Below are 24,984 nucleotides of genomic sequence, written 5' to 3' on the forward strand. Positions count from 1 at the left end.
TGGGGGGGGGGAGGTGGGGGGCAGGCATTTTTGCATTTTCATTCGTTCTGAGGGATAACTGAGACTAGTATATACATATATACTTTTCGAGGTATATTCGCTTCAGTGTTATTATATGTTATCTGATATCGAGATCCAATTTTTTTTTTTATTATCGTACCATTTGAATCTTAACGTTTCGATAGATATTTCGTATATATATATATATTTTTTTTTTTTCAATAATATCGACAAATTTTGGGTGTTGAAAAAAAAAAATTTTGGATAATTTTTTTTTTTTTTTTTATTGGCACAATCATCGATTTCTCAGGGGGCGATCGAGTCGCCTCGAAGGGGATGCTGGTTATGGCGACCCGGCGAAGGGCTGGAGAGAAGAGCCTGTTGCGGTAATCTACTATTACTCTCGCTATCCCCTCTTCCCGAGATGAGGGTTATTTCGTGGCTCGAGGGTGTTCCTCCGGGGGATGGTTTCTACGACGAAGGTCCTCCAGAAGTCAATATCTGTTACCGCCTGTTGCGCCCACGTTCCTACTTCCGTTCGCCGAAACGGACGGGGCTCCGTTGGATCCCGTTATATATTTGTTAATCACCATAGTCACTTGTCTCTGGGGGTAGTTAATTGTCAGGGGTAAGTCGGGCTCGATTATCGGTTCAATTTATAGGAGCCATACGCGTCAGTTATACGTATAATTGTATTCGCCTATCGGTAGGTCAAAAGATATTGGGAAATTTTTGAAAAATTTTTTTTTTAATTTTGAAATTTTTTTTATCAGCCGATCACGTGTTCGTTATTTATGCGTTGTTCGTTCGTTCAATATTTTATTGTTCGTCGGCGAAGATCCGAGTAAATTTCTTGATTTTATTAATGAGTATCGCGAGCTTATCTGGGCCTTGGGGCCTACGAAAATTTCACCTGTCTCGATCGTCTATCGGTATTTATCGGTATATCGAGGGATCACGGTTAGGTGGATGATAACGTTTACGATTATGATACTGCAGGCGGGTGGATATACCCTTCATAAATAGAGACACAATAATGATAACCATCGGCACGTTAACGTTCACGACTATGTTACCCACAATTCACTATTTATATTAGAAACTTTATTAGTCGTTCGGTACGATTTTTTCGCAACGATCGTTATTTACGTATCGGTATAGTTATCGTGGTTTGCGAATTTCATGAAATTTAAATCTTACGTAATCTTGCCGCTACTTTACGTTATCAGCGAAAATTTTTCGTTATCGCGACAGCCAGCGAATATTCAGGTAAGAATTTCTTGGGCTAAGGAAACATGGATTAAATTGGTTCGTGTCCGTGCTATTTTGCAATTTTTTTCATTCGCTTATATTTTCTTATCTTTATGCTTGGATCTTTTCGCGTTTTCATCCTCATTTGCGCTCTACGGCTCTCTCGGTTGAATTCTTTTTTTTTCCGAGTCCTTAACGAACTCTTTAAGCACTCGTGGCCCAATCGTGAATTCCCGCTGGCGAAGTAAACTCTCCGTTGAAAATAACTCTTTCCCTGTGTATACTCGTCCTCCTACAACCTCGTAATCGAGCGCCCGAAAGACAAATTCGTTCAAGGTTCTAACTTCTTTACAAGAAAGATTTGTACGACGTTAATGAGTGTCCACCAAACATTTTTATTTATTTTCTTTTCGCCATTAAAGCCGAGATAAATTGCCGCGGGGAAGGAGAGCGAGATATTAGGTGAAAATTTTTTATTTTTTATTAAGTATGGGAATTAATGAGTGTCACGTTTGCGCAATTAAATTTTGCAATTAAATTTTTTTTTTATACATATTTCGTTAAGCTTATTATAGCGGCAGCTGATGTGAATTATTAAACATTTTCTTTTGAAAGAAACCCATTTTTTTTTTTAATTATTTATCTTTTTTGATGACTGGAAAAAACTGTCACGTTGTTATTATCTTATATGACTTATTTTATTATATTATATATCTCGATGCTTTATCCTATGAATAGTCGAATTAGTCAGATCATTCTTGAACACGGATTTTCTTCGACTTGGGATGACATTTTAAACATATTTTCACCTAGACGCAATTTCGTAGGAGATATTTACGGCTGATATAGATATACATATCAGTACACATTTTCCAAGTTATTCAAGGAATTTTTGGTTTCATGCATATTTTTCATATTATACACGTACCTACGCCAAGTACCATAGTCAATACGGTCTTCATAAATGCATCCTGGTATCTGCGTATTTTACCGAAATTTCAAGGAAAAATGAAAAAAAAAAAAAGTCACACTGACTCGGAATTCTCGTCATTTTCGAACTAATATCCGTCCTTACTATCCCTTTTTGCAAATAAATTTTCAAATTAGTTAACTCGAATAATTTATGCGTCAATCGAGTGAATTGCATGTTATCAGCCACGTTGAAATTAATTTTCCAAATTGTCTGTATGCATTAAGAAACAAAAATTTTTTTTAACACGAATCAAGTAGCGAGTGCACGAAAAGAAAATTCTGTATAATTCTCCTAATGAGCGAAGGAATTTAATACAATTTTAATAATTTCTCCCAGAGTCACTTTGTTTTCCGTCCTGCTCTCTCGCCATAGAAAATTTCACGACCCGAGTTACTCTGAATGTTCTTTTCGCTCTTATTGTAAACGGCATATATCTCTATATATATATCTATATACACACACAGTATATATTAGTGTGCAATAACGGAGTAAAATTCGCATTCTGATATCACGCATCTCACGTGAGTGAAATTCGCCCGTAAAGAATGAAAAGAAGAGTAGAGGATGTTGCTTTCACTAATGGATATACTTATTCGTTTCGCTAATGAGCATAGCGTGCATTCAACCGTGCCGCACGAAACTCCCCTGTGCTTGCCAGGTGATTCGCGAAAACATTTTCTATTCGAATTTTCCATTTTTTAACAAAAATTCTAGTCTGCCTAAAGACGATTATTTTTTAATCCGCGGATTAAAAAAAATGACAGATATTCATTCAACAAGAGTATTACGGAATAATAATCGAAAAAATGTAGTATTTTCAAAAAAAAAAAAAAAAAAATAACGTTGCAAGCCATTATTACATTTTATTTTAATATAAAGGTCCACCGTTCCGTAGATACACATTACTAACGGGTGGCCGACAAATAAAAAGTAATAAATGTATATTCTCATTATATTTTGGCAGAACTTCAGTATCAATACGAGCCAATATTCGAGAGCGTTGCGTAATGGAATTTCAGTATGGATTTCTTTGTATCGTATCAATATTAAAAAAGGGAAAATGGAGTTAAAAAAAAAAATACGTGAATTTTTTTCAATATCTATTTTGTATCGTATGATTGTTAAATTTTATGGAAATTCTATAAGGCTGTAATCTTCAATTTATTTTATCTGCCTCGATAACAATTTGTCGAACGTTGAGATTTTTCTTACGTTTATCATCGAAATTACGTTTCTGATAAGACTTGAAGGAACTTCTATCAACAGATATATATATATATATATATATATATTCTCATAAAAAGTTTATGAATTTCTGCGCCAGTGCTTTTTTGTTTTTTATTTTTGCTGAGTCGCGGGCGCGCTTTCTCTCACGCTGTGACTAATAAATTATAATAGACGGGAGCAATAAGTTTGCAGATTTTTTACTAAAGACGAAGAGAGCCCAGTCGGTATTACAGATTACTACTGTGATATACGTACGAAGTGCTATGGTGTTTATTAGGTATGGTGCATTTTCTTTTCTTCGTAGTGTTGCCAATTTGTTTTTTTTTTTTTGTACTCTTGCAACTTCATACTGAGATTAATAACTACAGAGACGCAGTTAGAGCACTTTTGGGAATTCTCACAGTACTGTGAGGCATATAAATTCTCATTTGTATTTTTCCTATAGAAATTTTCTCCGCGTAGGTCAGAATTGAATTTCGAATAATTTTTACGATTTTTTTTTTTAGTACTCCACACGGCGTTTCTTTACAGGCGCGTAATGTTCCGTCTGTTTGAAAAGCTTTTTTTTTTAGATATAGCTATCGTTTATTTTCGCGCAAAATTTCAAAAGATTTTTATCATACGGCAGATTGTACGAGATTGAAAAATAAAATCGATATCATAATGTAAAGTGCTTTTCGCTGTGAAATATGAATTTTCCAATAAATTATTTTGAGTATTCGATGCACGAAAAATTAAAAAAAAAAATCTAAATAGAGGTTTGCGCATGGAGCATGCAAACTGGATAAAGGTCTCAAAAATATTTCATTCAAATCTAATAACGTATTTTGGCATAAGAATGTGTATTACGAAGATTCAATCGAAAATTCCTGCTTGGATAAAAATAGAAATACTTTGTTTTTTTTTCTGCGAAGTGAAATAAGTTACAAGATACAAATATAATGGAACTTTTATTCGAATTTCAAAGATCCTAGACCTTTCGTATTTTCATGTACCTTTAATTTCAATAAAATTCGTATACCCGTGACAATTATGAGCCATTTAAAAAAAAACTTTCAAGTATATACAGTCGAAAGATGCTTTGAGCAAATTTTTTTTGGTCGTTATTCATTTTAGAATATAAAAAAATTGTCTTTCAATTAAGCACGATAATTGCTATTATTTATTTGAATAATAATAATACACTGATCTTGCTAATAATTTAATCAGACGAATTAATCCTCAGTGTATCTATGTCCAATAAAAAAAAAAAAAATAATTAAATAAAAAAATAAAGTTGCCAATTATTTCGCGTAATAAGAATATAATTTAATTATAATAACAATAATCGTCTCCTATAGCACGGTATATTGCGTAATTGTATTGCTACACGAATTAATAATTTGCTGAAAATTTATATAGAATTTTTCATTAAATTTTTCCTTTTCTTAAATATTATCTTTAAATAGCTACCTACCAAAATCACTGTCACTCGATCATTTTGAGATGCACGATCAATGCCAGTGCCAGTGAGACTTTGGCATCGAGTACTGGGAACAGGGGATTTTCAATCCTTTTAAATTCGTCTCTAAAATATCAGTTGGATGGGTTATAAAAAAAAATTAATTATCTTCTAATTAATTTATACTTAATTCAATTATAATGTGTTGATCTAACTTTTGTATTGTTCTTTAATTTTTTAAGATACAACAGACGGGGAGTGGCTTTTTATTGACAAATTATTTATACATATAGCGCAACAGGTAATTTTGCAATTATTAATTACACAGTGCCCGACACCACGAGTCTAAATTCGCGTGTAAAATTGTCAACAATAATTAATAAAAGACGTTTTACTGTATATATAAAATATATGTATACACATCACATTCCACTATATCTATATACACATCAAAGTGGAATATTTGTTGGTTGAATTTTGAAACGATTTAACGCGTGACGTTAAGTAGCTCGTAAAAGTAAGTAACCTGATTTTCGTTGGACATTGATGTACGTATTTAGAGGCGGTAGGTATGTGATCATTAATCAAATGTCATTTTAATTACAATGAATTTAAACCCGACGTATTCGTCAGAGTAACAGCTGCTTATCGATTACTCTTCATGGCAAAAGATATCGAATTAATAGTTTTAAGAATTGTTAATCAACGATCCAAAGACACTAATAAATGGATATACAGGGTGGATAATAAAGGAATGACGAATATATTGAAAATCGATAAGCTACCAATTTACCGACTTTTTAAATCATTCCTTTCGTTTCGACAAATTAATACGTAATTTCGTTAAGATAATTAAAATTTTCACTTTCATTCGAAATTTTTATTCCTCAAGGAATTTCATTGTACGAATGTCAGTTTCAATAGGTTTCATTCCGTTAACGTGTTACATATAGGTATACGTATAATCGTGACGCAATATCGAATTGCCGATAAAAAAAAAAACAATCTTCCCATCAGCCACATACAGATTGCCCGAGATGAACGAGAGAATAATAAAATATCTTTTAGATGGCTGGATTGAAATATTGAAAAATGGGTAAATTCGGTATGTAAAAGGGCGAAGCGAAAAGTTACAACTTGATACAAGGTACTTGTAACGTATACGTGTATATTAAGTCGAGTCCCCAAAACGACGTGAAAAAATTGTCAGCTACCATGAAAACCCGTCATAATTTCTTTTCGAGCTCTTTGAGCTTGACGTTTAGTCGAGCAGCTGGATCGTTTGGTCCATTTTAATTGTGTAATTCGTCCAAAGAAAATGAGGCTGGGTCGTAGCAGGTTGCTCGAGGGGTGAAAAAAAAAAAGAAAAACAAAAGGGAGCATTAACGACCCCCCTAAAAGCAACGGGGAGGATCGTGCTGTCCGGAAGCTGGAAAAATTACGCATCTGCGAACGCGACTGTGTGCGTGAGAAAAATAATTGTACGTTTAAGTATTTCGCGTTAGCCACCTCGCAATTAGGCGAAGGGATAACGATTTGTGATTATTCCAATTTTCATTTATTTTTTTTTTCCCGTAATCTTCATAAAGTCCCGTTCACATCGGTTTATCTGCCAAAATTCTCAGTCCCGACAATACCCTGTTAACATTCAATTCGTATATTAATTTGCCATTTATCCCATATCTTAATTGCTGAGTCAGCTTGGACTTTGAAATTTAAGAAATTTTTTTTTTTTTTTTTTTTTTTTTTTTTTTTTTTTTTTTTTTTTTTTTTTTTTTTCAATTCCTCGTTTAAACCCATTTTTTCCCCGCTATTTTATCCAACACTCGCAGCAATTACGTTTGACACATTTATCGCGACTCTGGTTCGGCTCGGAGGCTGACGGCAAAAAATGCACAATTATTACGAATGCGATATTCTACAATGGCCCGATACGTTTATTCGCTTCGTTTAACGATCCGCGGTAGCTTCCATGAAAATTCTCTGGGTCGATTAGCGAGGATCCGATCGGCTGTTTCGGAATTGGCCAGGATTGTCCAGCGGACTGATATTTCGGCCCTGGATAAATTCGCCGTGAAGTTGATTCTTCCTTTTGTCTTGTATCTCGTTTTATCAGCGCGTATATTTCGCTATTGAAAATTTATTTTTCCATAGACGTAAAACACGGCCAGTTTTTGGTACTCGTTGACAGTAATCCCGCGTAACGATTTTATCGTGGATACGTAGTAACACTTGCATTTACAATGGTACAGGTACCGTAGTACAATAAGGGTACAGGAAGAGGCTGCAGAGGATGATCATTAGACAGATAGCTATTAATGGATATTTCATGCAGTTTCCTTTTTGCATAATAAAATAATTCGCATAATGAAAACTTCATGCTTATACGTACACGTGATAACTTACGAGACTGATTATTATTCGCTTTTGAGAGATTTTTCTTTTTTTTTTTTTTTTTTTTTTTTTTTTTTTTTTTTTTTTTTTCCTTTTCTTACACGTGGTTAATGTATTTTTGAATAATTATTTTTCCGTACTCAATAACGGATCTTACGCAAGCCATTGTATTCTTGTATCACGATACAAAGACGTTGCTATTCCTGCAGTTGTTACTTTTAGCAGTGGTATTGGCAATGATAGCAGTAACGGCGGTGCCGAAAAAAAAAAAAAAGAAAGACGAAAGAAACGCAGATCCGAAAGTCGAAAATAATAAAAGAAATTTTCCATCCGAGTGCGAAAGTTTCGCGGGGTAAGAAAAGTTTTTGCGTAAAGGCCTGTATCCAAGTTAGCGATTCGCAGCGGACGGCAAGTGCCGTTTGCATGCTAGAGGTAAAATTATTCGAAAAGCCAAAAAGAGATCTGAGCCAAAAAGAGAATGCATCGTAGGACGTGAAAAATAATATCAGGTCTTTCGGAAGTCTTTCGCAAGACTTGCCAAGGCACGAGCTTAGACCGCTAAATAATATTTGTGAGAAAAAATTTTTTTTTCACATGAAAAATTAATTCGTAGAATGAAAAAAGGTGTAATTTGATATTTTGTAAAAAAAAAAAAATTTTTTTTCGTATTCAACAAACTTTTATTCGTCTCAGCCAAGGATGCTCCCCTTTATTATGGGGATGAGGGTCAATCGACCCTAATAAAAAGTCCTCGAAGAAATCGAAATGGAACGTGGAGACGAACGAAGGACTTGAAGGATTCTTGAGGAAGTAGGATGATCCTCAATGGATATGGAATATTCTCAGTTCCGCGAAAAGTCCTTACGGGAGCCTATCGATCGGTAAACTGTCATCAGTATTCTGCTTGGGATTCAAGTCATTTCCACGATTACCGTCGTACTGGCCGAGATAGGTCCCGAGTAGTGCATACCGGGTGTGCCGTAACTCCGACGAGGATTTCTGGCGTCGTGCCAGAATCCGCGTTGCCGCGACTACGTGCTCTGTTTGGTCTGACCACGAGCGTGACCTTTCTACTTTTCCCGTCGAACACGCGGTTCGGTGACTTTTGACGTACCTGTCAGATTCCGGTAACACCGCCGAGAATACTGGGTCCCGGGCAAACTTTGGAGAACTGTCAAAATTCGATTGTCTCTAATGTACGTTTTTTCGCCCTTGTTTTTCTATTGAAAGAATTTCTTTGCTCTTATTGTCAGACGTAATTTGCCCGTTTCGAAAAACTTTAATGCATCTGACAATGACGTTTTACTTATGCATAGGGCTACTCGGGATAACTTTACTGTGTGATAACGGAGTAGGAATTTTTTTTTACGAGGTTAAAAATGATAACTTAAAAATTTTTTTTTCATCGATCGAACTTGAAGTAGATTAAAAAAAAATTACAAATCACTCGTGCGTCAGTCAATTTCACCGTCCTTAACTTGCAGCAGAAGAAAAATGCAAGGACGCACGAGATCCTGTTTCGGTTCGCAGGACACGTGAACGTTTATCGAATAAAAGTCTGTAATAGAATTTTATTGAAATCGTGATAGAGAAAATTATCACGATCGTCGGAGATTCGTGTTACCCGTTAGTAGCGTGTAGAACGGAGTGGCTTTATAACTTGAAATCTTATATGCATTTTATGTAGACGAAAAAAAAAGACTTTGCGTAACTTCCGGTTTTCGGTAAAATTCATTTCAGATCGTTCCGATCGGGACTTTCACATTCGATCCGGTATGCCGTCCAGTTTTATAGTCGAGAATGCGAAAACGTGAAAGTGGTCACTAAAGTTACGTATTTGTTACCTTACGATGATAATGGTTAATTCAAATTTGATATTAATTCGAAACGTGAAATGCTTAATAAAAAAATGAAAGTCAGTAATAATATAAACATCGATTTTTTTTTATTTATTCAAAATTTATTCACGACATCTTAATACCGTCGCTTTTACTTAATTTCTTTTTTTCTTTTTTTTTTACATAAAAATATTAATTCCCTATTTCCTTAAAGCCTCTTGACCCACTTCACAAATCAACGTTTAAACGTTTACAAGGAAATATTTTATTTACACCTTTACGTCGTAACGGGACTTAAGAAGTGACAGGTTGAAGAGAATCGATGCTCTTAACCCTTTGACATACAATGACGTCTCGGAGACGTCATTCATTTCATGTGCCATTGTGGACTTTGACTTTTTATCTGCATGTCAAGGGGTTAAAGCGGAGAGACAAAAAAAATGAAAAAATTTTTACTTGAGTTCCAAGTGCACGACGTAATTGAAATTTTCGAATTTTCATTTCGGATTTGATTCTTTTCCAGATATTTTTCTTTAATACAAGATATTACAAAGAGGATCATTGTCTTACTATTTTTGTGTCGCATATAAAGTACGTTAGAGCGAATCCATAGTTGCCAACCTACATGAACAAGAAGAACTAGAGCGATCCGCGAATTCCTATCAAGAAAGGGCGCGCCAGTATTTAAACTCTAAAAGGATTGAAAAAAAAATTTGAAAAAAAATATTTGACAAGTTACGTCAAAGCTGTAAGTGACTGGTTTGACACGGTGAATTGTATCGCAATTTTCAGTTCATGAGCATTTACATGTAAGACGTCATTTCGGCTTTAGGTGTCGTTTATGAATAAATTTGAATACAAGAAAAGGGGGTTCCCGGCATTAGTACGAGCAATACCAACAGTACATTGGTATACCCATGGTATACCTATTAGCATCTGGTTGATGCATGCTGGTTTGATTGTATAACCTCGTTAGTTTAAGTATAGCCGAAAATTTGAGGTTAGGTCTAGCCACGTATATCCCATACACACTGTTTGAATATAACTTATAAGGATTTTGTTAGAGGTTTAAAATAACTGTTGGTTTCCTCTCTACTGTAGATTTTATCAATTCCAAGTCGCTTCAATATTCATTAGATTTGCGGTGCCATCTAGTTGCACTGACTCGTACTAATCGAGCTAGGCTGTATCAAGGAAAAAAAAAAAAAAAAAAAAAAAAAAAAATGTAGATTTCCGACCTCGTCGACTTGCCACGAACTTCTCAGATTTCGAATCTCGAATTATAAGTTTGCCGGGCGTGATAAGAGGCTCCCTTTAAAGCCGTCGCGAAACTTCCTGCTTGGAAGTGGGGCAATGTGCCAGGAACGTTTGGTAAATTATGCCTGAGACCCTGCGTCTGACACGAGCATTATGCTAACCGATGCCCGCTCGTATACCGACCTTTTCATGAAAAGACGTAGAAGGCGCGAGGTAGAGAGGTTGGACGGATTTCAAGGTGATCCTGATTGGGTGAGAGGGTAGAGACCCTTTCTTCAATTTAAAAAGTAACTCGCAGTCTTTTTCACACCTACTGTATCAGTAAAAATCTCGCGCAGAATACCTCTGCGAATTTGCATTATACTTGTACTTTAGAAAAAAAAAAAAAAAAAAATGTTTTTCCCTAAATTCAATAAAAATCTGTGTAACAGTTTTATCTTTGATATCAAAGATAATGTCCAATAACAGATTTACCAGAATCCGTAGAATCGACCGAGGCGCCCCTGGCGGTAGGTGTCTCAATTAAATTCTAGTACCTATATCAAACGGATGGTTTGTGCCAGGTCGGGCGTGAGACGAGAGCGGTCAACGGGGTTGCACAGTAGACAGCGTCTGCCATTTAATTGAATTTTCGCGACGGCACGAAACGAAAACAGTTTTCCAAGCCAGCGAGCGTCCAGGAGCAAGAGACGAGAGACTGGGTGGAAAGTAAGAGAGAGAGAGAGAGAGAGAGGGTAAAAGACAGGAGAAGAAAAACACTAAAAAGACGGTAATAGAGGGTAGGAAAAAAAAGCGTTGGATAGACAGAGAGATAGCGAAAGCGTCCGATGACAAAGGTATACCTACCTAGTGTAATATGGTTTATGGTTTCTCCCGCCAGAGGGATACTCGCTATCTGTTATTTGGCGTTGCCCCTGGTTACATGGAAACACACGGGTGCATTAATCGGAATATTTTATAACCTTAATACTGGAATATACAACGCGGAGAAGTACAGTGGATAAAATGGTATTGGAGGGACGACAATGGATGGATCAACATATCGATAAGTTATTAATGACGTTACGTTAGTCAGCCAAACATTAATTAAATAGATTGATAAACATTTGTGTAGGATATTTATAATTGGCTTTCCGTCATCGACTGTACCACATTTTGTGGTATTTGTGTATAGTTCGTACGCTGTAAAGCTTTTTATTTGTTTACCTACCGTCGGCGCGTACGCGGCAGTCAAGAAAAATTGATAAATATCCGACGTTCCTCTTACTTCGTTTCTGCGAACGGCGACGGCTTTGTACAAACGAGAATGAATTGGCGGCATTTCTCCAGCTGAAAATTGATGCCGCAATTTGCCACTTTGACCCGACCTTTCGAAGCGCATTCAGTGCGCGTTCGCGTTTGCCGTCCTTGAGAAAGAACCAGGGATTGCGTAACAGCAGCAGCGAGCGACGGCTTTGACAATTTTGTGCACGATTGGCACTGGAGAGATCAAGGTCGAATCGCGATTATTATGCAACTTTCTTTATACGTAGCTCCATAGAAATTTGCAAAAAAAAGACACGCTGTTTTTCTATGCTGTGGTTTTGTGCAATTTGGTCTGGGTGGCACTTTTATTTATTGGAAATGAAATTCCGCACGATGGATAACATGTAAATCAGCCTTGGCTTTTTTTGTCGCGTTTTTGTTAATTTATGCAGTACAGATACGAGAGAGCACAGAAATGCGATAACCTAATGATCTTTGGTTGTTATTGAAGTAATATTAAAAAGAATTTTTTTCGACATCAAACTGTCACACGGTGGAGAATTTGTAAAACTTATTGAAATTTTAAAACAAGTTGACTTGTTTCTTTGATAAATTTGCTACAATGTATTGTCACTTATTGACATTTACATTGTAAATAACTTTTTTCCTTGTACATAAATTTTAATAACTAGCAATATATATTTATGGTGTATGTGTTTCTTATTTATGGTGAAATACGGTCTGTCATTTATTCAAAAACTCATTTAGATTTTATAAATGTAATTGGACATTGGCACGACAGTCAGCGCTAATAGTAATTAATTAAAATAAGTTATTATCATGTTACACAATTCAACGTGATTCTGGCAATGTACTTGGAAAACAATTTGAATAATACTGATTTTATACAAATAATCCTGATTCTTATTGAAAATATTTGATCAAGGAAATGAAGACTGAACATTCACGTTACTGGAATTTTGTTTGTGCACACGTGCATACATATGGCTGGGTGTTTTGAATTTTGCCAAAAAAAAACATTAGCACGGTTTTCGCTTTCCCGAAAAACCTACAGCATCACTTGCAATGATGCAAAAGTATAAATGCGTGATAGATTTATATATATATATATATGTATTTGTCCTGTATTTTTCGAAAAAACGTATTTCATTTTCCTCTCCACAGTATCACTGCTGTCACCACACCGACAGCTATAGGTACAGCGGATATTGCTGCAACCCTAAAGAAAAAAAAAAATTGGTTACATTACAATGACAATCGATATGTTCTACCATAACGAAAATCAATTGAAATTTAATTTGATTCCAATAAAATCACTGCTACCAAGGGATAAATTTGTCTTTATATAACTGCAACCTGTGTAATAACAATTGCAAGGTATAAAATTATTCAAAAAGTGGATTTGCTTACTTGAACCAAAATTCACGCCTTTCGTTTCGCCTCTCCCTGGCAATCGCCGCGACGTCATCCTAGAAAGAAAAAAGAAATTCCCATTTGCCTCTTCATATTCATTGACATTCTGTCGCTTGCGGCCGCGACGGTATCGCGCGATGCTCTGAATTGAATATCGGCTTTCAAATTACTGGATGTAGTGCCCCAATCAGCATCCTCGTCAGAATATTTCTGGCCTCGTCGGAATGGCCAACCTCTTCGAATTCCTCAGTGGCATCTTTACCAGCCACGTTCAGAATCTCCGCCGGGCCGCCAGGATGCTGCCAATAAAAATTTACCTAATTAAATAGTTCTCCCAACTATGCAATTCGCATTCTCCTTGCTGGCGTCGTTAAAGAATTAAAAAAAAGAAAGGATTACGTACCCCGTTTGATATTTCTCGTAAAACTTTTTATCTTCTGGCAATTTATCGCGACCGAATCCTACGTGCCTGACGTTCACCTTGTAAACCTCGTCTATCACTGTTGCCCTTTCTGTACGGATTTCCAGAGGGGATCCACGCGTGTCCCATTCGACTACCTTACCTCCTCCCGACCACCCCCTCGACCCGCACAAGCGACCCCTGACTCTTTTAGTATCGAAGAAAACAGTTGACAGGCCCATGAATTATCGAAAGAATCGTTTGTCGCTATGGCAGACTCAAAGCTTTTTCCCGAAACGTGATTCTCTTGGATCTTGGTATCGTGACCCTTGACCCCCTTCCTCGAAATGATTATACCTCGTATCTTCTTTCGCAATCGTATCACGCTGGCAATGAGAACAACTTTCCCGTGGGTTCTCTAACGCCTGACGTACGTTGCGCAACACAATGGCATTCACGATAATAACCACACGGCAACCCGTAGGCTTGGTAAGTGGGCGAGCTAAGAAAATCCTAACCTAAAATGCCGCGTCTCGCGTGTACGTAACATACCTCGTTTTTCCTTCCTTTCCTTATGGCTGCCTCCAATGAGGAGATACGCCAGAACTTACCTCGTCCACATATTTCGTAACGTCGTAGACCTTCGAGTGAATAACGATCCAGCATGACTTCCGATTGTCATGGCTATTCAGCTCGCTCAGTCGGTATAAGTTTGTCGGCATATCTCGACGCGAAACGAAAACACCGACCTGACACCTCCTGCGGCCGTGAAGGCACTGAAAGCCTCAGCTCGCCCGTGTCGGCCCAAGACTCTCGCTCCGTCATCCCCACCTCTGCCGTGTTATGTCTTCGCCTCCATCACTTCCACGAAATTCGGTTTGCAGCCTGACAGTCCAACACGTGTAGCGCTGACTCTCAACTTTTCTTGCGCATAGTTTTTTTTTGTTTTCACATAAATCCACTGGAATCAATGCCGCTCTGCCGTTTGAGGCTGTTGCCTTGAAAAATTGTTTTCGACGTGTTATGCAAATTCGTGCCACTAATGGCGATGGAGGATACTACAGAGTACGACGTTTGATCAAGAAATTTTTTGTACTCTCGGACGAGCACATGAAAACTTGAGAAATACCTTTATATCAAAGATACCGATGCCAGATAATCTTAACCTAAAATATAACCTAAGTATATGTATATTTAAAATCAAAATTAGAAACCAATAACCAATTTCGTAAGTACACAGCCGTTACGTTACCGACGGTAAAAAGTGTGTTAGAGCCACTTATGGAGGACTAGATAATATACGTGGAGAAATTAAATATAATAGTGATCGGCTTGCGCAATATTTTTTCAACATCAATTATATTTATTAGTAACAACAATTTCGATAAGATGGCGTCCTAGAACATTTATCAGACTCGCAGGCACAATAATAAATCCTCATACAATTTTTCGTTCTTGCTATTTCAATTTGTCGTTCTTCATGTCATTTACAACCATACGATTTTCTTCACAGTGCATACATAATTTCATGCTTGACCTTGATAATACTTTGATGGACATAAAATCTCGTATCTCCTTCGCGCTAAGATTTATAACTGTTCGGTTAATTTTACATTTATTACACGTACTCCTTTATCTATCTGTCACTTTAGCGCTGTTAGTTCAGCGAAGCAAGAACGCGTCGATAAAGTAGAGAGAACAAAAAATTGTACTTGGACCGCCGAATGAATCAGGTCGCCTTCCTGAGACTTATCAGTCGTTTATACACTGTGTTCCCTCTACTCTTGGATTTCTCGTTATGTATTTCTATTATCGCTACTGAAATTCCATTGCTTCCCTGTACTACCGGTATTAGTACTGCTTACTACTATTGTCGCTACTACTCTTACCAGTGATACTAGCACGACTGGCACTGCTGCTGCTGGCATTAACAGAGCGCTGCTACAACCGCCGCAAATGGCTTCCTCCTCGCTCTCTACTCTTGTATAGGGATTTAATGTTGGGACCGCATACGAGCCCAAGTTTTCTCCTTGAGGTGAATTCACGAATGTACCTGAAACGTAATGCTCGGTTGAGACCATTTGCGTTTGGACGGACGAGACGGGTAAAGGTCTGTACACAAGGGGACCCAAAGGAACCGGGCATCTTAATTCGTCGTAAGCGTCCGCCCGACTCTGTTGGAAGTTCCTCGCCACGAAACGGAACTTGCATGGAGGAAAGTTTGTCCGGGCCAATGTTTTCCCGGAAAGGCATTACGTCCAGGACGCTGGAAGTAAAGAAGAATATATATATACATATATATGCGGTACGAAGAAGAAACGGGAAGAAAAGCTAGACTTTGGAACCGAACAAAGTTCGTTTTTGTGATTCCGGAATTTTTTTCTTTTTTTTTTCCTTATCCCAAAGAAAAAAGTACGAGTTCTTGCATTCTTTGGAAAATATTCGTAAGAGTCTCTAGAGTTTTACGTATCGAGTGTATGGAAAAAGAATGTGTGCAACGACGTACGTAGTATAGGTGGATTCGCGTCTTTGGGGATTTTGTTAGAGATTGCCGAAGCTTTAAGAGAAATGAAAAATATGAATGAGGAGTGAAGTTTGAGAGAAATAATAATAATAATGGTACAGTAAGTTCTTTCTAGGGTATTGGTTGACGGATATTAAAAAAAAAAAATTCTTTAATTATCATCATTTTCATTTATCGTAGGTCTGTATTACTTTATCGTTTATTCACTTTATTTAAGATAATCTTCTACGCACTTTGTCGAAGATAAAATTATCGAACTTTCTCTAAACTCCAACTTCAGCCAACAAAACTTTCGTCCCGTCGACCGTATATATAAGGAAACAATTGAACTTCATAGAAAGCAATTAGCTAGTATGATACAAATTACTTGCACAATTCAGGCACAATAACTAACTGCTCTAGACAGAATACCGAAGACGAATGTCTGGACCACCATGCTGCGCCATGGGGCTTGAGGTCGCACATGAAAACATGCCCAAGTTGCACGACCGCAGCTGGTATCGTAACTGCACAGAGTCAGATACCTAATAATAATACACCCTTTATGCTATACCGCGTGACAATAAGACTTATAGACTACAAATGTTAACTTCGGATGAACGGTATGCATTAATTATAATTAGCCAGCACGGAAGGTAATTGCTTCACAGGGATTCTTATTAAAATTCATGAACCCATTGGTACTGCACGTTTTTAATTAATAAACCTTCGTCTGGGCGGGCGAGAGCGAGAAGGACGTCAAGGAAGAGGAAAAAGGTACTGAAGGTGGAGAGATGAAAAATTTGAGGGGAAGTTAATTCTGTGGGAGGGGGGTGGACATGGAAGTAGGAGAAGAAATAGAGGAAAGGATAAAAAATATTGGGCGGGAAGAAGCATGGAAAAGGAGGGGGAAAAGGAAGGGGATGAAAAAGAAGAGAGGGAAATTGGGCCCTGTCATATTTATTTCAGTGAGGCCCCTCCGGAAGGGAATTGTCATCTCTTTTTATGTGGTCGAAATGCGAACTGGAGATTAATTTATTGGGGGGTAAGAGGAAAGAAACAACGGAGTTCCTAAACTTTGGGTTAAGAAGTTTTGGAATGGAAAGATATGCGAAATTAGGTAGGGAAATGAGAATGGACGCATGACAGTTTTTTTTTAGGTCTACGCGGTATTCAAAATAAAAGTTGGTACAGTTCAAGATGAAATTAACCAAAGAACGCTTTGACTGTTGGGACTTTGCCTAGTATAATTCCCATCTTTACCTCCCCCTATGCTCGAGGTATTCACTATTGCACGTTGAACTAATTTTTAAGGAAATTTGCATTTAAAAAACTTGTGCAGCATATCTAAAAACAGAGTCGGTACTCGTGATGGTATAACATAGATGGAAGTATTGAAAAAAATAAAAGGCATTTGTATCCGACCTAATATCCAATATCATTGATACAAGATGCAAAGCAAAATCAGGACAAAGGGAATATTAAAATTTTCCTAAAAATCCGACTCAAGACCCGTCGAGCGTAAAACTATGAAATATGAAAAATTCAATATGGCCGCGCAGCGAATTCACCCTCCCCTGTCTTACTTCTCCACGCCAAGCATATCCAGTAACGCGAACACATATTTTTTCCCCCATATTTCAAAGATTCCCAGATATTTCCCTCTCGACGTTCCCGAAGCCTGAGTCGTAGTCAAATGTAAATCAGTCTTGTCAGACCGACGTCGTCTTTCCTGCCAACCCAAGCGCAAGAAACGGCTGATGGGTCTGCCGGCAAAAAAAATCTAAGGTCGCGTCATGTAAATTCACGTCATCAGATTGACTCGAGAACGTGATAAATATCTCCGAAAAGGTACTAAATACCAAAATATCGTCAGAGTCGTTCGACGTAACTAGAATCTACGACAAAAGCCAGTAAATGTAGCGAGAAGGAAGCCATACTCACTCAAGGGTTCTTCAACACTTTTTAATTCACTGCCTCACCCTGGCTATGCACGTTCTACCTATTTTATTTCCCCCCTTTCTCTTTTAACGAGATATCGTCACGCGACCATCGTGAATGGCGCAATTCGCCCCAACATTATTTTTCTCTATTGTATTCCACTAGCATCCCCACAAACCTCCTGCTCCAGTCACCTCTACGTTACCTCAGCTTATATCCATCCAACCAAAGCACTTTTTCTTTATTCCTTTTTGTTCCTTTTCGTTGCCCAGCCTGCATCGCGCAACCGATTGCTTCAGATTAATCAAATGTTGCCCTGCTTGTCGTTCGCATCACGAAGGACGCTCTCCAGACGCCATTGACGTTCCTTGTTGTTGGATCGACTTAAGTGCGGCAGTGTCGAGACGCCGAGTGTCCTCGTTGCAATAGCTCCGATCCCTATCCCCTCCCCAGCCTAGCCGACTCGGCTTGGCTTCCTCGTGTTTACGTACTACAGTCTGCCGCGCCACCTACACAATGTCGACGAAATCCCCGGTCGTTCCATCAAGCTAGCGCGGCTGAAATTCGATCACGGCGTTTACGTACGTAGCGGGGTTTCTGATTATCCGTGACATTACAATAAGAGTATTGTGGTCGATTTTACTGATTGATTGTTCGACACGTGATAGAAGCGGTGAAGATCTTTTAGGAAAATTATAAATGACTGTTTACGTACTCACCGGAATATAACGTTTCCACAGTCACTATTTTTTCACGTTACGACTGGCTCCTACCGATTGGCCCAATTAGTGCACAGACTTTGTGTGTCCCAGGTGCGCAGATCGCGTTCGGCGAATGATCTGCAGTCGAGTAATTAACTGCATTAGTCAGCTGTATGATCAAGGGAAGTCATTAGCTGCCTGTGAATTAAGCTTACGTCGTCGTAAACCGGGCGCCATTATACCGTTATGCATTGGATGCATTACCTGTGTTATTGACAAATTGGAATAGTGCACACAGTACGCAGGTGAGAGACACTGGTTTTTACGGGCTGTACGGGGTGATTATTTATCGTGGATCGGTATGTAGATAGGTTTTAAAGAAAAATTACTGCACTGGATTAACTTTTTCGCGAATTCGAGATTGAACTTGGCAACGAGGTGTATTTATTTTTCTTATTTTATTCTTGACGGCAAGTTACGACGTCGCGCTTATGGTATTTTTTTTTAACTGGAATATTTTTTACTCACCGTATAATTTTTGGCAGTTTTGCTTTCTGACAGAGTATGCGAAGTGGCTACATTGAAATGTAGATGCGTCTACATTTCAAATTCCGTCTCGTGGAATTTTCCGCAGGTCTACTGACCCATGGCTTCCTTCTATGCTTTCCAGACGGCTGACTCGTCGCAGTTTTCGACCCTCTCACGTCGTTTCTATGTGTCACTTAGGAACTTGACGATATTTCTTGGACTTGTTGAATCCTCGCCCGACTCTACCTAGTCGATGTTGGTAGCCTTACGGTTATGTTACGCCTCATGTTACGCCGCCACGCGGGAGTTTTTGGCACTCCAAGCAGCCGTTGGGTCAAGAACGCAAATTTCGTTTATTTCAAACAGATAAAATTATAATACACATTTCCAATAATATTGCAAGAATTTTTTTTAGGCAACAGTCCACGGGTTTTTTTTTATATCGAAGAGTAAACTTACTGTACATGGCATTCTCGTTATAACAGAACATCAAAATTGAATTTTTCGTGTATAAAGGCGGTTTCTATAATACGAGAAAAAAAGGTAAACCATTTTTTATTCATACAAAAACTCAACGACGACAATCTCGTCAGCGATATACCGCCCGTCTTTTCTTCAAAGACCGTACAGTTGAAGCGTCAGGGCAATGAAGCTTACATTTCCTGGCATCAAGGTACAATTCTTCTTTCCAAGAACCGTCAATCCCATGAAATAACCAACCAAACAGAATTTCAATTCCGGCAAATTAAACGGCTCGAGTTATAAACGTTTGATTTGCCCTTTTCAGATCTTCGCGACACTCCTCACCGCCACAGTAGCTCCTTCATGCAGATCAAACACGTGAAAGTAAATCGAAAAAGCAAAAACCATTAAAAAAATTCCATTAGTCACATTTTTTATCAATTCCATCATTCTTTTTTTTTAATTTCATCACGATCTCAAATTCTCATCTGTTCACAAGTATATACTTTCTAGAATCTCTAATTCGAAACATCTAGCAATTTTGAAAATGGATCAGCCACATTTTCAACCAGATATTATTGTGTCTATCAAGGTTCGTTGAAACGCATCAAAGACACTTCAATAATCTCTATAAATATAGAAGCTGGTATACTTACACACTGTAACAAAAGCTGTACTAATGCTTCACAGTTAACAGTACAGACGACCTCATACTGGATAGCTGACGATATATATCTATACATATATATCCAATGTTACATCGAATACTACGTTACGTAATACGAAATGCTGCAAGGTATACTATATACGGTACTATACTTAATAAACGTCTAGCGTTAATTCAGAATTTACATGAAATTTTACATGCAATCTTTACCATGTAAAATTTTTTCCGTATTTTAATTTTTTTTCTATAAAAATAAAAATGATCTTTTATCATCTATTTTGTATAATTGACCATTTTTATCTTAACCCCATTAACCACTGTACTAGCTATGCTTTATTTTAATCTTTAGTACGTAAGTAATAGTACCAAGTGCGAATACAATTATATTCTGTTTTGGATATGACGGAGTAGAGTGATTTTAGTGTAACAAATATTTTTTTATATTAAATATACTTTGAACCTCTTCTTTATATATTTATACATACGTGTATATTATATATATACGTGTATATTGCATATTATAATATACGTGTATATTGCATATATATATATATATACATATATATTACGGACTGGGGTCACTGTGAAATTGGATCTATTGTCTAACTTCGTACGGAAACATGAAATTTCCGCATCCCATTGTAATCTACTTTGGGACAAAATGTCCTGGCTACGCTTCCCACCGCAATCCGAAGCCCCGCGGCCGGAAATAATAACACGGAGTCTATAGTGTACTTTATTAAGCCGGTAAAAGCAACGCGTAGAGTAAAAGGTTGTATGCTACATGTGATTCCGGGATTGCAGATTTTTTTTTTTTTTTTTTTTTTTTTTTTTTTTTTTTTTTTTTTTTTTTTTTTTTTTTTTTTTTTTTTTTTTTTTTTTTTTTTTTTTTTTTTTTTTTTTTTTTTTTTTTTTTTTTTTTACGTGTACCAGGTGAACAGGGAAAGCTAGACGGCATAGTCATGCAACATTGAGCACATGCGGATATACAGGGTGTCCGAAAAACAACTTAGTGAAATTATATCATCAGACAAAATATGAATGTATTATAATGAATTTTTGGATTTATACATTTTTCCATTTTATTTCTGATCCAACAATGTTATATATATGTTGGAAATTTTTTTTATCATGTTCCACACTGAGTCCATTACGCAATTTGGCATTGCGCGTTATCCCTTCGTACCTTACGAAATGTTTCAGACATTTTTATTATGAAATACGTGCGACCCCCCCTCCATCTCTTTTTTTTAGGAATAGGTAATCCCGTAGTTACGCATTTTTAAATTTATGGTGTATTCGCGGGATTATAAACTTTTTCGGTTATACCAATTTTTTAACCCCCGAAAGTAAAGTCTAGCCATTTATTTTACGGGTACAGTGTTTTAGGGTTGAGTCTTTATTTTTTTAGGGTTATCTATTCGCAGTGTGGATATGATGTTAAAGAAAGGAAATAAAAAATTTATAGAATTTCTATGGGGGCACGGGAAAGGTTGACTTTTGAATTTTCGAAAAATCTCGCAAAAACTCGCTGCGTCGTTGTATTTGTATTTTTTTTTATTTTCTGAATAATTTTTTTTACGATCAGTTCCTGGAATTTTCACTCGATATGGATAATTGTAAATGTTTCATTTATACGATCGACTCGATAATCCGCATTAGGCTCGTTTAATTCCTAGTATCGAAAATCTAATTTACCCTCGTCGAAAATTCATGATATTATCAAGTAACTCGTAACTGGTATGCAAATCGGACTAAGCCTCGATTTCCGCATTATTATCTCATAAAACCGTCGAACGATGTTTATTTATAGACAAGTATATCCGGCATACCGTGAACAGCCGATAAAGTATGCGAACGTACTACCAAAAATCAATCGGATAGCGTGAAATCGATAGGTATAAAAAAAAAAAAAATACAAAATTTCCAAAAGTTCTCATTGAAATTATAATTATTCAAATCCAACATTTTCTGGCCAAAAAATTTTAATCCACTTTCCCACCACAACGGTCATCGATCCAAAAAGTACGTACGTAATCCGTGACATAAATTTTCTGCTTGACCACTTTGCCACGTGCGAATTCGCAAATCCTCCGCGTGCGTTTCCCGTGAGCGGGGTTTCCACGTCCGACAGGTCGGCCGATGGCAGAACGCGTGGGCACTGAGTTATGCGGTTAGCCCCCTTGTCGGGCGTCACCCCATAAATTCATATCATCCCCCTGTGCGATCCAGCGAGCGAACGAGATCATCGAGATACACGGAGTGCAGGGTATTTCAGGAATCTGATACAATTCAAAGTCGAATCCCACATTTCCTTAGTGAGTTACGTAACTTGGTTCAGCTTTATGGACCGGGTCTACGGGAGAAGCACGAACCCCTCAAAGGATCATGCCGAGATAGGATATGGGATGGATGCTGCTTCATCTTCACGGGTGTCTGGAATCAGTTCCATCGTGGTTTTTCCAATAGTAACTACGTCACTATCTGTATCTACAGGGCGTACATAACTTTGACATATAAATCCGCCACTATAGTGACTAGTGAAATATGTATATTTTTTACAAGATTATAACGCGGATTATAAACTTTTTAATGCACTTTGCACAATTTTTCCTGCGAATCGTATACACAAGAATTTTGCATAACGACAGGTCAGCTCGTATTAGAATTTTAATATACGTAAATATAAAGTGCGAGTTTCAAAAAGAAAGTTGTATTAAATAAAAAAATTGGGTAATTTACAAAAAAAAAAAAGAAAAACTAAACCCTACCCATAAATAAATAAAATGACCGGCGATTAAATCGTATTTTCGTAAATTTTTAATTAATAAATTAAAAAATAAGGTCAAGTCTCGAACTGCTTTATGGGAATAGACTGTCTGTATAAAAATGCACGGTAGAGTTATTAATTATTTGAAAAAAAAAAAAAAAAAAAAAAAAAAAAAAAAAAAAAAAAAAAAAAAAAAAAAAAAAAAAAAAAAAAAAAAAAAAAAAAAAAAAAAAAAGTATCCAGACTGGATGCGAACCAGCGACGCACAGAGGCGGTCAGGAGGAAAAAGGTTCGTCGATCGAGCCTAAAGGACTGTATACCGGGTGAGCTGGTTTAACTGGAGTGAACGGTGGAGGGTGAAGTCCGTGTGGTGAACTACGCGAAAGGGGAGCCGAGTGGGACGCTCGAGTGTGAAGGCCGGATGGGGGACGCAGAGAGGCAGATTCAATTAAAATGGTAATTTTGCGTCGTGGACCGAGTGAATTGTCCTCCTACTCGTGGCGTGTACTTCCTGGCTTACGATCCGCGATCCGAGCGCACGGAACGGAGGAGGCTTAATGTAATTAGTTTTGGCTTCTAGCCAGCATTGGGCGTCACGTGCCGCTTTGGACACGGCACGGAATCTACGGAATGCGACTGCTTTCACCCTTGGGAAAGCTTTCACCTTACGCTCTGTATCAATGAATGCGCGTTTCATACTGAATGGATGGTTCACCCCGAATGGAGGCAGAATCGTACCGAAGGGTGAACTTCGGTATCGGCACCCTTCTCTCGTCACGTGCCGCTTCGCTTCGGCCACCCTCGGCTAAACTCGGCTACCCTCGATCCCCCTCGGGATCCTCCAATACATCTTTCACAGCATCCCTACTAGTTGCCGATTAGGGAATGCCCCGTCGAAGGAACCAGACAGGATAAAAGACAAATTCCAGACCGGATATAGCGGATTGTTGTCCGACCTACCCCTTATCAACCGGTCCGAATTTATTACGATCTCGTTGCCGTCGTTTGTCTACGCTCATTTACCCATAACGGGGTTTGATCAATTTTAACGTTGAGAATAAAAAATTTTTTTTTCATTCAAGCAAATTATTTAATTTTACGTACCTCCGATCTGGATACCGAGGATTATTAATTTATCGAAAAATATAGTGATTTAGAGGAAAAATAATTTTACGATTGATATTAAAATTTACAAAATTACTCAAATTACCTTATTCTGGTAATCCGCGTGATACGTTGTTACCTAGGGTCCATACGAGAAATATTAATAAAAGGAATGACATTTGACAAGGGCTGGGTAAATGAACCGGTATAACTTTCAGATGATTTTTTTTCTTACTAATACGTCACCCTTATACTCGCCCTACAAGCATTCCTCGGTGTACGTCCCTGGCAGCGATTTATCGCGATATAAAAACAATCACGTGAAATAAGGGTCGTAAATCAAGGGTCTCTTTTTGCCTGTACGGCTACCTACCTGGAAAGGGTGGGATTCCTGGTAGTAGTATACGAGAGAGCCCCCCCCTCCTTATGTCCTCCCCCTCTCACCCGAATTTTCTATTGAGAAGTCTCCCCGTCCAAACCACCCCTTCGAACCGTACCGTCCAAACACCTTAAATCAATTTTTGTTAACCTCCAACAATTTATACCCCCCCCCCCTTCTACCCTTATTTTCAGATAAAAATCACCATAAAGAAAAAGATACGAAAAAATGCACCAATTTTCCTATCCAACACGTCTCAAGGATGACTAAATTTATGAGCTCCCCGGTTGACGTTGAAGCACCCTTGGACCAAGGGTGGTTCTAGCCGGTAGCCCTTGCAGAAAATTAAGCGAAAGTTAAGGAGATATCAGATAGTTGGTACAAGGGATGATACGAGCCGGTTAATACGAAGGTAGCAAAAGGGTATCGTGGAGGAGGGCGAAGTGGGGGGGTGTCCCCCTTCATTGGG

The 24,984-nt window shown here is 37.8% G+C and overlaps 2 protein-coding genes and 1 long non-coding RNA gene across 8 annotated transcripts in view; 1 reads left to right on the plus strand and 2 right to left on the minus strand.

Annotated features, from left to right (window-relative positions):
* LOC107265585 (furin-like protease 2) overlaps positions 1 to 24,984 on the plus strand; it is a 143,436-nt gene that overhangs the window by 72,595 nt on the left and 45,857 nt on the right. The gene's annotated exons all lie outside the window — the stretch shown is intronic.
* LOC107265607 (cytochrome b5) lies at positions 11,953 to 14,408 on the minus strand. Of its 2 annotated transcripts, none has more exons than XM_025083460.1 (4): positions 14,013 to 14,408; positions 13,231 to 13,359; positions 13,058 to 13,116; positions 11,953 to 12,866 (listed from the first exon to the last, which is right to left on the minus strand). In XM_025083460.1, exons 1-4 carry the CDS (start codon positions 14,124 to 14,126, stop codon positions 12,794 to 12,796), a joined length of 375 nt encoding a protein of 124 aa, XP_024939228.1. In that variant the 5' UTR covers positions 14,127 to 14,408; the 3' UTR covers positions 11,953 to 12,793. The 2 variants fall into 2 exon arrangements, with proteins under 2 accessions (XP_024939228.1, XP_024939237.1); XM_025083469.1 differs by having other exon boundaries at positions 14,072 to 14,344.
* On the minus strand, positions 14,801 to 18,934 carry LOC112494133. Its single transcript, XR_003059282.1, has 2 exons — positions 18,110 to 18,934; positions 14,801 to 15,726 (listed from the first exon to the last, which is right to left on the minus strand). It is a non-coding gene; the product is annotated as an uncharacterized LOC112494133 (long non-coding RNA).

Source organism: Cephus cinctus, unplaced genomic scaffold, assembly GCF_000341935.2.
Source record: "Cephus cinctus unplaced genomic scaffold, Ccin1 Ccin1_scaffold0020, whole genome shotgun sequence".
NCBI lineage: Eukaryota > Metazoa > Arthropoda > Insecta > Hymenoptera > Cephidae > Cephus > Cephus cinctus.